At 31.2% G+C, this 12660-nt stretch overlaps 1 protein-coding gene across 3 annotated transcripts in view; it reads right to left on the reverse strand.

Moving 5' to 3' along the window:
- The window catches only part of URI1 (URI1 prefoldin like chaperone), a 66018-nt gene that overhangs the window by 17919 nt on the left and 35439 nt on the right, over nucleotides 1-12660 (reverse strand). For 2 of the 3 annotated variants that reach the window (XM_007474799.3, XM_007474800.3), the window contains 2 exons: nucleotides 5750-5828; nucleotides 4577-4712 (listed from right to left, as the gene is read on the reverse strand). In XM_007474799.3, coding sequence (XP_007474861.1) covers nucleotides 4577-4712; nucleotides 5750-5828 — 215 coding nt within the window. Of the gene's footprint in view, nucleotides 1-4576; nucleotides 4713-5749; nucleotides 5829-7239; nucleotides 8435-12660 lie in introns of those variants that run through there. The other variant, XM_016427803.2, reaches the window with a different exon arrangement.

The raw sequence follows: 12660 nt of genomic DNA on the forward strand, positions 1-12660 counted from the left end.
GATGGAATCTGTAATGGGCTTGGGTATGATTTTTATGTTAGTTTTGGTTTTTACCTAGGATTTTATTAATGTTGAGAATTTATGCTATAGAAACTCTCATTTATACAAATTGGTAATTCAATCCTAAAATTATCTGGGGACACTGAGAGGCTAAGTGGCTTGCCCACATATAACTAGTATTTGTCAGAGGAAGTACTTGAATACAGGTCTTCTTGACTCTAAAGCCAGACTTCTTACCTACATGCCATGCTACCTTCTCAATTATTTTTAATGATTTAAAATTATTTTCAGGTCTTCTTTAACTAAACTTGAATATGTAGCTATACCCACAGCCATCCTTGTTTCACACATTATTCTTGGGAAAACATTAAGATTCTTATGCAAATATCAGAGCTCTATCTCACCCCCACTCCTGGTATAAATGAATTTATTTTCTATCTAAAGACATATATAAGTGGCACCTTCTATATTTCCGTTTTCTTACTAAAGATTAAATTTTTGCATCCTTAAACTGTACTCAACTTTCCTTGGGTTCAGATGCAGTTAATAATAAGAAGCAACTCTGGCACTAACTAGGCACCAATTTACCCATACTGTGGAATCTGCATCCTGAAACAAAGCTTGAAGCCCCTGTAGTCTAGAAAAGGCCTGACAATACTTCCCTATCACAAATGACTCAATTCATGCCAAACATGTTGCTATTTTTTTAATCTATGGCCAAACAATATATTTTAATACAAAAAACGCAACACTGCATTCTGAGGTACAAGGAGTTGTGTTATGGTGACAAAATATTGTCACAAAAAGTGCCAAATGAATTAAAACAATTATCACATAGAGAAAACAAAATTCATCTTGTTCATTCAATAGATATTTGTTGAAGGCCTACCATGTGTAAGGTACTTTATCTTAAAGACCTAAGAACTGATATAAAGAACCCTAACAGGGGCCAGGCTGTTCTATATTCCATAAGATCTTACCTTATAGCCCCTAGTAAAACGTTGCACACCCCATGGGCACTCAATTAAATATTAATATAGCTGAGTTGAATTATTCATTTGGTTTCCACTACAGCAGCTTCATCTTTATCATCCACTTCCAATTAGGAGACCTGTGTGTGGCCAGGGTTGGTCTGTTTTAAAGATTAGAGTACATGAAAAGTTCTTTTTTCAAACATTTTAGATGTACTAACCAAACTATCTTGCTTCTAAGTATCAAGAAATCAAGTTTCTAACAATAAAACTTTTAAAGAAGCTGTTTGTATGTATACTTTAAAAGATGAATCCAAGAGAGACATGCAAGCACAGGATAGCAAAGTCACGGCTTTAGATAAACTTATTTGAAAAACCCATTTCTAAATATTACTTGCTCTCTTGAAGTCAGACTCAAAAAATTTCTAAAGACACAGGGACCTATCTTCTTAGCCAACATTTCTTCTTCATTTAAATTTTTTATTTAATGCCCATAATATAAAAATTCAAATTAAATTCATTTATATCTATACATTCATGTAAACAAATGGAACACATTTCTGAAAATATGTCCAATAAAGAAAAATCTGTCTGCATACTGAATCCTATTTGCTCACTGATTCCCATAATGGCATTAGAAATGTTTTCTTCTGGAGGAAAAAAATTCCCCTCAAAGACAAAATAAAATCCACACTTTAAAATTCCATAAACTTCTACAGAATAGATTTAAAGGAAACCAATTTGATGATAATAGTATGTTACAAAACAAAGAATAGTAAAAACACTATCTGTGATTAATTGTCAACTTGTACAAAAATGTTATTAGATATGAAGAATACTTCAAAACTACAAAACCATCTTGTTGCTACAGGCTTTTATCAACAGGGAAAACTGCTTAAGGAAATAAAAGTTTTGCCCAATGGTATCCTCCAAATATCACTCTTTCCCCCACAGCTCACTGCAGCCTTCCAAAGTACAAAGAAAACTTCCAAGTATCCTTTAACCCTTCTTTCTCTGTCTTTCCAAATTCAATTTATAAAACAAGAAAAGGATATGTTCTGATCTGAAAATCCTTTTGACAAATATTAAAGTAACTCGCATAACTATGTTTTCAAAAAGTTAGTATCCAAAGACAAAACCAGTAACAGCTTACTTCTTTTCAGCTTCACCTTGGTGAAGTCCAAAACAAAATTCATACTAAAGTAACACACAAAATCCTTTTTTTCCCTTCAAAATTTCATGTTTGCTGAATTTCTCCCCAACTTTAAAAATTATTGCTCCAAAATTCCACAAGAAATACTTGAATTTTGATAACAAAATATCTTCAAATATTTTGAGAATTGATGCAAGAATTGAGAAAGTTAACTTAAATCATTAACTATATCAAGTATATACTATTAGTATGAAGATAGAGCCCTACATAAGATATAAATTCCATTTCCTAGGGAAAAAACCCTAATGGAATCATTAATATATAAATTCTCAAACATTGCTTTAATTCTCTCTCTGGTCTTTCTGATTTCTTTGGACTTAATAGTTACAACTAAAATTAACATGCGAATATATTTTAATTCAAAGGGATTTTTTGCATGCGAATGTATTTTTAAATCAAAGGGATTTTTTGCTCATTGAATGCCAAAGACTCAAAGAATACCTTTTTACAACATAGAGGTGACTATAATATAGCTGAAGACAATATTTTCTTCAAAGTGATTAAAAATTATTGCAAAAATACATTTAAAATGTGTTGACCCTAGCAGTTTTTTTAAACAAATTGATATGTGTTCTAAAAATTATTTTAAACAAGCTTCCAACCATAAGCCAGCATTTTTGGCAGCTTTATTCAAAGTTACAATTCTCATTTTTTGTACAATTACACATGCTAGAACTACATTATACAAAAAAATATTCTATTAATCTAGCAGATTAGGGAAAGTATTTAAAATTATGCTCTCAAATATCTATAAAATACACAAACTTCAGCAGCCATGAACTTGTCCAAGTTACTGCTGGTGAAAGAGCTTTTAAAAAATTATTCCAGTTCTCCCAAACATTACATTGATTCTCTTTTTTTAAACTACCTTCTAATTCAGGCAAATGAATCATGTGTGCCAAAAGCTGAGCCCTGGACTAATGCTGAAAGACCTAGGTTCAAGTACTGGTCTCCTACCACTTATTAGAAATGCTAATCATTTACCTCTCTGGGCTCAGTTTCTTAGTCTGTAATAAAAGGATAACAATATCTGCATGCATCTTATCAAAACAATATATTATATGGTTGCTGTAGAAAGTGACATAAAAAGCATCAATAAAATTCTTTAAAATGTGCTTTGTAACTCTGAAAAAAGCACTCTATAAATGTAATCTATTGCCTAAACAAATGCTCATGTTACTCTGGATAATATTCACAAGAAAGAAAAATGTGTCACAGTTTAAATCCACAGAGGAAACGATCTGCTTTTGTTCCTGGAATTCTACTACAAAATTGGTTTTGCAGCCAATGATACCACTACCCAGCTATGTGCAGGTGAAGAAACTGACTCTTCAGGGTATTAATGCACCTACTAATTAATAGTACCCTTAATATCACCTAGTCTTATTTCATTTATGCAAAAGAAAACTAATGTATATTTCCAGAGAGAAAAAGATTGTTTGAAAAAAAATGTTTTTAAAAACTCTGCATATTGGAGTAGCTAGACTATCAAAACCAGAGTTCTATTTTCATGGCCACATGTGGCAAGAACATTAGTCAAAAAAATTTATAAACCTAATTATTAATGGATTTTTCAGATATTGGCTACTTTTGATAAAACAACAGAACTAAAAGCAAAATCAACCCATTCAAATAAACCAGTAATCAAATTAGGTTATTAATAGTTTGGGAGAGAAACAAAATTGAAATAAATATAACAAATGCTTAAGTAAAAATAGAACAAGGACTTCAAACCATCCAGTAAATATAAGAGCATTATTTCAGTTTGAACCATCCTCTTCACACAGGTTTTAAAGATTTAGTTCATGTGAACTAAAAATTTTAGAATCAAGATCATATAGGTAGTAAGTAGGATGATAGTCTATGAAAATAAGTTAGCACATATTAAAAGAACCTAATTGAAATTAGTACCAACAAATGTCATTTTAAAAAAGAACACAACTTATGAAATATTTAGAGGAAAATCACAATTTCTTCCAAATCAAAATGCATATGTTTAAATTCTCCAATTTTTGTCTAAATTTGCAGCATAGAAAACAAATCTTCACTGCTAGCTAAAATACTATGTACAAAAATGAGAATATGAAAGCAAATTCAATCACCTGCAAGTTTTAAACTGCACACAATACTTCTAATTTCTACAAACGCATAATCATTACTGCCAAACCAGATATTTCATCTACAAATGCCAAAGTTTTATAATATTCTATTTAGTAGTCCAACTCAGCTGCTGCAATTCTTGACTAATAGAGCAAGGAATTTTTTCAGTAATGAACAATTTGTAAATTTGATGGTTTCTGACCAAAATATATTTTATATATGCATACAAACATCTGTATCTATGTTTAAACACACACATATATAAGAAATACCCCCTAAAAGGAATACATACGTTTTTTCCTATGTTCTACTAAACCTACAGCCTGCTTTGCTGAGCATTTGCAAAACCAGTTGTCCCCAAGTAAAACCGTGACTTCATTGGTACTAACAAGTTGTCCTGGCATGAAGGCAAGAGGACCAAAAGGTACCTGTAGTCCAAGAGAAAATAAATTGAAAATACATGTTATAAAAAGCCAATGTTTTATCTGTGCCAAATAACTTTTAACACCTTACAAGTATTTTAAATGAGTATATTAAATCCTGCCCCTGCAAAAAACCCTAAACTACACATTTTTTTTAAAAAATGTAAGCTTAGTACTTTAATCTGAAAACCTATTTTGGTTTTTGAATGAATGTAAAACTGGGTAGAAGGAGAGATCCAGCACCAAATTTCCTGTCTTGGGCTTTGATTTTGGCTAATGTATCTTGGTAAAAGAATTTCAAACTGTCATTTTTCATAGGCTTATAAATCATAGGATCATAAATGTACACATTTTTTGTTTACTCAACAATTCTGAAGAAAGCAGATTTGTAATGAAATATAAATTGATGAAGCATCATTCTGGAATTCGGCTTTATAAAGAACAAAGTAAAAATTAATTCTAATAAAACAATGCTTTTATAATAAAGCACAAATTTAAAAATAAATGGCTTCAACAAGTTTATACAAGGGAGAATTATATATACAAGGTTAGTGTAGACAACAAGGATAAAGTTTACAAGAGGAATACACTTAGAACAAAAGATTCAAGTTCAGGGAATAAGAATAGATCACTATGTCAATAGGAAGATCATTAAGAAAAAAATTAGCAACACCTTTTTATATAAAAATCAATGCCCCAGAGCTTAATTCCGTGAATTACAAAACATTATGGTCTGTTCTTGCTCTGGGTAACAGGAAATTATTAAGTGCCATATTTCTATCATAACTATAGTTTTCTACACAATAAATCTGCATACCCAAAATGTCAAATTTTGTTAACATTTATGCCATCAGTTCTTCATGTGTCATTAATATGAAAGTTTATGATAGATCTAAAAGAACTGAAATAAATGCTTAGCTATGGTTATAATTATTGTATTAAGTATACTTTCATAAAGTTGAATAATATACCTTGATGCTATAATATCCTCAGCTAATAAAATGGTTAAGCACATTACTTTAAATGAAATACCCAATACATACCATAATATCATAAGAGAGTTTATCAGGCAATGTGCTGAGTCTTTCTTGAAGAGCCTCATAGTCATGCTCTACCTTCCTCCTGTTGACAAACAAAAGTTAATTCATTCCTAGCACCAAATACTAAGTAAACATACACAAAAAACAATTCAATCAGAAGATAGACTACCATTCGGCTAGACAAACTAATTTTAAAAGCTACTTTTAGCAACTAAATAGATTAAATCAGTTTTTTTTAATCATTTTATTAACAAATCTTTTAGCAATAGCTCTGACTCACCATATATTATAACAGAAACTGAAATTTTTGAAGACAGACTCTAAACAAAACATTAACATCACAAAATTGAACACAATTCTTGCTAAAAAAAGTATCTTCTCACACTTAAATAATGTTTAAAAAGAGGGGATGCAATGAAGAAACAGCAACCAAAGAAACAATGAAAGGAGGGTTATTATGAGGAGGTGTAAACAAGGAATGAAGAAAGGAAAGATGGCTAATATGAGAATATTCAGACTTTTCTAAGAAATTACAGAGGAAGAAAAAAATTAATGCATAAATTTAGCAGTAACATGTCAGTAAAGATGCAGAAGATCTCATATCTTTTTGGACAATGCCATTGTAAAAATTTATTTTTCTTGACTGAGTTTTGTTTTTCTTTTTTTTTTCAATGGGGGTAAAGGATGAAAGGGAAAAAAAAGAAAATTTTTTAAAATGTTGAGCACGGGAAACCAGTATTTTAGGAGTTAAGTATTGAAATAGCATTTAAGTTCACTATTTTATCTAGTTTCCCCCAGTGCTAATTCTGCTCAGTTCCTCATTCCAAAATAGTTTAAGCAAAAAGGCTCTTTTTTTTTTTAAAACCATCTCTGGGTTAGTGGCAATGTTTCAAAAGGATTCTTTTCTAGGATATAATCAATGAACACAGAAAAAGGAAAAAAGGAAATGAGGGGGCAGCTAGGTGGCTCAGTGGATAAAGAGTCTGGATATGGAAAGTCCTAGGTTCAAAATTGACTTAAACTGTGTGATCTGGGACAAGTCACTTAATCTCAACTGCCTAGCCCTTACTGCTCCTTTCTGTCTTGCAACAGATAATTAATTTTAAGACAAAAGGTAAAGGTTTAAAAAAAAAAGTAAATGAGAGTTAAAATGTCCAAAAAAGATAGTTGAGCAGAGATGGTACTGTCAATAGAGAGAAATACAAACAAAACAATTATGTAAAAAGAGATGTCAAATATGCAGAGGGGGGTGAAAAAAATATTAGGTCACCAATGAAAGATAACTACTCTCTGATAACAGAGTTAAATAAAAATTATTATTGTAATCAACCTACTTTTGAGTCAACAATAAACTAATAAAAAATAACCTATAGTTGTCTACCTGTGACCTATTTTAGATATTTTCTCATTCACCTTCAAAACATCAGACAGTGTGGCATGGTAGATTTGGAATCAGCAAAACCTGGGTTCAAATTCCCACTTCATTTACTTACCATGTGATTCCCTCTCTATTTCCCGTTTCTTCCTCATCTGTAAAATGAGGTTAGACTCAAATGCCTCTAAAGCTCTTCTAGCTCTATAGGCCTATGATCTAGTTGTAATTGTCAGGTATCAATAACTTCAAATTACAGATAAGAATCTACAAAGCAGAGGGGCAACTTTAAATTAAAAGATCAACAAAGGCCTCATAACCAGTAAGTAGGAAAACAAAACTAGAAACCACTTCGTAGCTAATCTGACATTTTTCTAGTACATTTACTCTTATGTTATTATTACCTTTATGATTTGTTCAAATACCTTCCAAAAATCCTCCTTACAAACATTTATTTCAAAAACAGCACATAAGACATCTCTGGGGGATATTTCATATAAAAATTATTGATTTTTCTACATAGTGCCTAGAAACGTCACTTTTTAAATTCTCGGGGGAAAAAGCATTACTCAAGAACTATCCCTTCCTTACTGAGATTCTTAATACCTATATGAAACTTACTAAATCTACTATGTAATACTTTAAATTTTTTATTTTTTTTAATTTATATACATATTTTGTTCAAGCCAAACTTCTTGATGATTACCTAAATGTTGCTGTGTTTAGAAAGCACTATTAGAATTAGCATACTCTATGTGGAAAAATAAGCTTCTCGCCAAAAGAAAAAATCTTCTCTACATATTCAAAATTACAATGAAATTGATATCAGCAAAGAGAGAAAAAAAAATCTGCTTCGAATCAGTCCAAGTCCTCTAAGTCATCAAAACTAAATTCACCAATCATTAACAAGAATTTATTAAATGTTTACTATGTGCCAGGCACTGTGCTACTAACAATTCTATTCTAAGAAATAATATGTGTACATACAGGAAAGTAGTTAGAATGTGGGGTTCAGTTTTTTGAGATTTTATTTCTCATATGTTCTCAACAATGGTATTTTTTGAACCAGAATAAAACTAAATAAAAGCCACTTCAAAGGAAAAAGGATATGAAGGAGGATGTTTTAAAATGCTGTCACTGAAGAAAGTAGGCCAGTGGGAGTCAAGCAGTGTTCTTGATTGGGAAAAATTACAACTTGAAGAACTCTTCTAAAAGCTGAATTAGTCAGTGAGCCTGAATGTCCAGTGTATAATACTTGGCAAGATAGTGATCTCTAAACAGTTGCCCTAAATAATTTAGTTAGGAGAGCACAGCTCCTGCAATACAAGATCAAAAAGTTACACTGAGTATATACATACACTAACATACAGAAGGGTCCTTTCTATTTCCCTAAAAGGTTTCAATATTGTTCTCATTTTAAGAGATAATAGTATCAACTTCCCAGGGTTATATGAGGACAAAATGAAATGACATTTATAAAGTGTTTTTTCAAACCATGAAGTGTTTGGTAAATACAAGCTATTAAGAATATAATAATTAGTAATAGTTATAATAAAAACTTTCCTTCTTAAAAAGTATTGTTCTCATTTTATTATTTAATGCTTTGAAAAAAAGAAACTTTTGTGCTTCATTCAATTTGATGACTGAAAAATTAATTTGATCAAAAACTAAAGAGAAAAGATGGGACTATAAGCACAGTAAAATATCTCCAGAATACTTGTCTCTAACAGGCAAAACATCAGTGTTGTATTCCCCACTCATCTCCCCAAAAAAGGTTAACTTCCTCCCCCAGCCCTCCCCACCAGTCTTTTACTTGTCTTTTAAAAATAAAAATTTACAATGGGGATAGAGAAAACACAATTTAGGCAAGTGTGAAATATCTGACTCAGAATTTGTCTGATAATATAGTTCCATTAATTTATAGTTGCTTTTTTACATTATAATCCAGGTTGATAAAGGTAAAAAAAAAGTTCTGATAAGTGAAACAATATAAATAAAGCTTTAAATCTCTCATTAAGAACTTTAGCCAAGGTACATGAACATAAAATACATTCTTCCTAGAAGTAAAGGCATAAAACATGAATAATAAGGAAGCAGTCTAGGGACTTGTGTTTCTTTCTTTTGTGAGTCCTCCTGCCAATCACATAGGTTTATGAGTATTCAATTTCTTCTTGCCAAAAATATAAATAAATAAATGAAGGGGGAGGGGTTTGCTGGTATGGAGGGTAAGGGTGAAATTTAACCCTAGATCAGCACTAATCCCCTTTTAAAGTATTATGAAAACCATAAAAAACAAGAGTGTTGCAATGTCTCTGATCATCTACATGAATGCAATTGACAAGAAGAATAACTGTTGAGAGAAAGGACAAAGTTCTACATCACTTGCTTAGGATAAAAGTAACACAAGGACTTCTGGGACCAGCTTAAGACACCAAAAAAGAGCAAGAGATTTAATCACTGGCTAAAAGCAATGAGATTTGCTGAATTTAATTTTCTTTTTTTTGGGGGGGTGGGGGGGCTGGGGGAGAGGATTTGGAAGGTTTTATAAGCAAGGAAAGTTGACTGATGGCAATTCCAACAAATCTCCAGCCAACTTTTAAAAGTTATTTTTTAACATCTTTACCATAAAAATATTTTTCTTATCCAGAGATAAAATGCAATTTGTTTCAAAATCTTTTTCAATTATTAAGATTTGCAAGTTGTTTTTTTGCTAAAATTCTTCCTAAATGAGGTGTTTTGATTTGTCCAGTAGAGTTTTAATATGAGATGTTTTAAAGTTTAAAGAGACATGGACTTGTGTAATAATTTTTCAAGATGAGTTTCATTTAAGGAAAGTTTTCATAAAACTATATCCCACTAACTATTGAAGGAAAGGCAATTTTATGAGGCATTTCTAGATTTGAACAGGAAAAAAAAAATCACCCTTGCCAGAAGTCTGAGCTTACAACATTCAATTCAATTAAGCAAATATTTACTGTACACTCACTATGTGTCCAGCACAGAATATATATTGCAAAAGTACCATGTAGATATAATAGTATTTGAAGACAAAAAGCAAGATTTTTGCATCCCTGTAAGTTTATGTATATAGTTGAGATTTACCTTTCTTTAAAAAGATCTTGAAAAGGTTGCAAGTATATGAACAATGTTGCAGGGGTGGAGGAGACATGAGGAAAAATTTGAAGCTGATATTTCAGGAAGTAACATGTTTTTATGGTTGAATTAAGCAATGAGAACAGCTGGAGCAATTAGACCTTCCCTGTCTCTATTTTACTGTCTGAAATCATTAATGAGGAAAACTAATCATTTTAAAAATATCACTCTACTTTTTTTTACATCAATGAAATACTTAAGTACAATGTAGATGCATGAAACTCACTATCAAAGACTAACAAAATGTAAGGCCCAACATTCTTCCTAACAACCCTGAGAAACAGGTTTGGTCAAAAAAAGTCCATGAACATACATGTACTTATTATTTATTTTTCATATAAATATATATGAAAATCTGATGCCTCTTTTATTGGAAATGCACAAACTAGACCAAGTGTATCAAATGGTGACTTTCTTGAAAAACAGTCAAGGAAACAAAATTTCTAGAATTAAACTATTTGCATGAAATGAGATACTACTTTGTCTTAGGGGATTTAATCAATTTTTTTTCAAAAAAAAAAACAAACATGTTTCTACAATGTGAAAATACTCATATCTATCTTTTTCAAAAACTAAATCTTTATATTTAACCTACTATTCCCTAAACTATCATAAATATGAGTGAAAATAATGGCTTGGAACCTTTAAGATGTTTGCATTAAAGTGCTCAAAAGGGTATCTTTAAAATATAAAACCAATGACAAAATTTGTCTGTAAACTTTTAAGGTTTGCAAAGTGTTTCCCTCAACTCTGAGGTATATAATATTATATCATATGATCTTCTTTTTACAGAGTAATAAATTGGAGCTCTGAAAGATAAAATGACTTACCTACTGTCACATGGTCTTGTCTAACATGGAATTCAAACACTGGTCTTACTCAAACTCCAGCACTCCTACTTATGCTACTAACAGTTAGGCATCTTCATCCAATGAAATGAACACTGAGTTACAGTCACAGAGACTGATTTTCTGTTCCAGCCCTACCATTTAACTATATAACTAGCTAATTGCAAGATCTTGGAAAACCTCTCTGTGCCTCCACTCTTCTTATCTTTAAAATCAGGGAAACACTACCTGATGATGAAACTGAAAACAAAAGCTAAGAAGGTAAAATCTAGTAAAAAATTAAAAGTTAAAAGTTATATGAACATAAGTCTGTTAGGCAAATCTAGCAATATTAGTAAATTTAGTAACCATTCTCATATCCTCCAAAACAGACCAGGAACTTAAGAAGATGAAGGGTATCGTAGGCGTGACACTCAACTTTCTACTACTGGTAAAATGTGCACAAATTTTCATGGGGGCAGCTAGGTGGCACCATAGTACACAGAGCATGAATTTAACGTTAGAGTCAGGGGCCAAGAGTCAGAAGACTTTACTTTCAAATCTGACTCTGGGCAAGTCACAACTTTCATCATTAAAATGAGGATAATCACATCTACCTCTCAGAGTTGCTGTATCAAATGCAAAATCTGCAAAGTACTCAACATAGTACCTGATACAGAGTAGATGCTCTATAGTTACCTCAATTCTCCATAATAAGAGGGAGAAACAGTACCAAAGACTTACAGGTATACAAGATTTTCTCAGGAGATGCATCTTTCTAATTTGCTTTTCCTTCTGACTAGACTTAGTTTGCATTTACAGAACACACAGACTAGTTGAATGGTAAGGGAAGGCAGTTTAGGAGTGTGACAAGGAAGAAAACTTCATTGAGCACAGTTCAAAAATTAGTTGCATTCACAATTCAGAATTGCCTATCAACCTTTATTTTTCCTACCAAGTGACATATAAGATTTGAAAATGTCTCTGATGTTTAAAAAGTAATGATTTAAATAGTGACAAATATCTATTCTTTAAGAATTAGAAATAGTCAACTAACACTTAACCAAGTCTGGTGAATAAGGTAGATAATCAGTCTAATACATTTTTGAGTGAAAGAGTATTTCACACACACAAAAAAAAAGTGTGCTAGAGTATGATCATAATAAAAAAAAAAGCTAATCATTGGACCAAAGAGTTCTCCTTTTGTATCAAACAATCTCTTAAATACTTAAGAACTTCTATATAATGAGCCTGATTAACTATTTCTCCTTGGTGGGATGAAATTTACATGAACAAAAGAACTGATGCCAAAGCAAACAAAAAAATGTTTCTTCATTTTTGTTTTTTACATACAAACTTTCTTGATTCTTAGAAATTTTAGAATTTTCTGATGAAAGCCTTGAAGCTGTGTTTACAGATGATTCTAAACACAGAATTTTTCATAACTATGAAATTCAGAGTTTTTCTGAAAAATATCTTGTCCAATTTCTCTTGAAAGATCAAAATACAATTAATTTAATCTCAAACGAATTAACATATCTGCAGTGCTTTGTAAACTTTAA

Source organism: Monodelphis domestica, chromosome 1 (assembly GCF_027887165.1).
Source record: "Monodelphis domestica isolate mMonDom1 chromosome 1, mMonDom1.pri, whole genome shotgun sequence".
Taxonomy (NCBI): Eukaryota; Metazoa; Chordata; class Mammalia; order Didelphimorphia; family Didelphidae; genus Monodelphis; species Monodelphis domestica.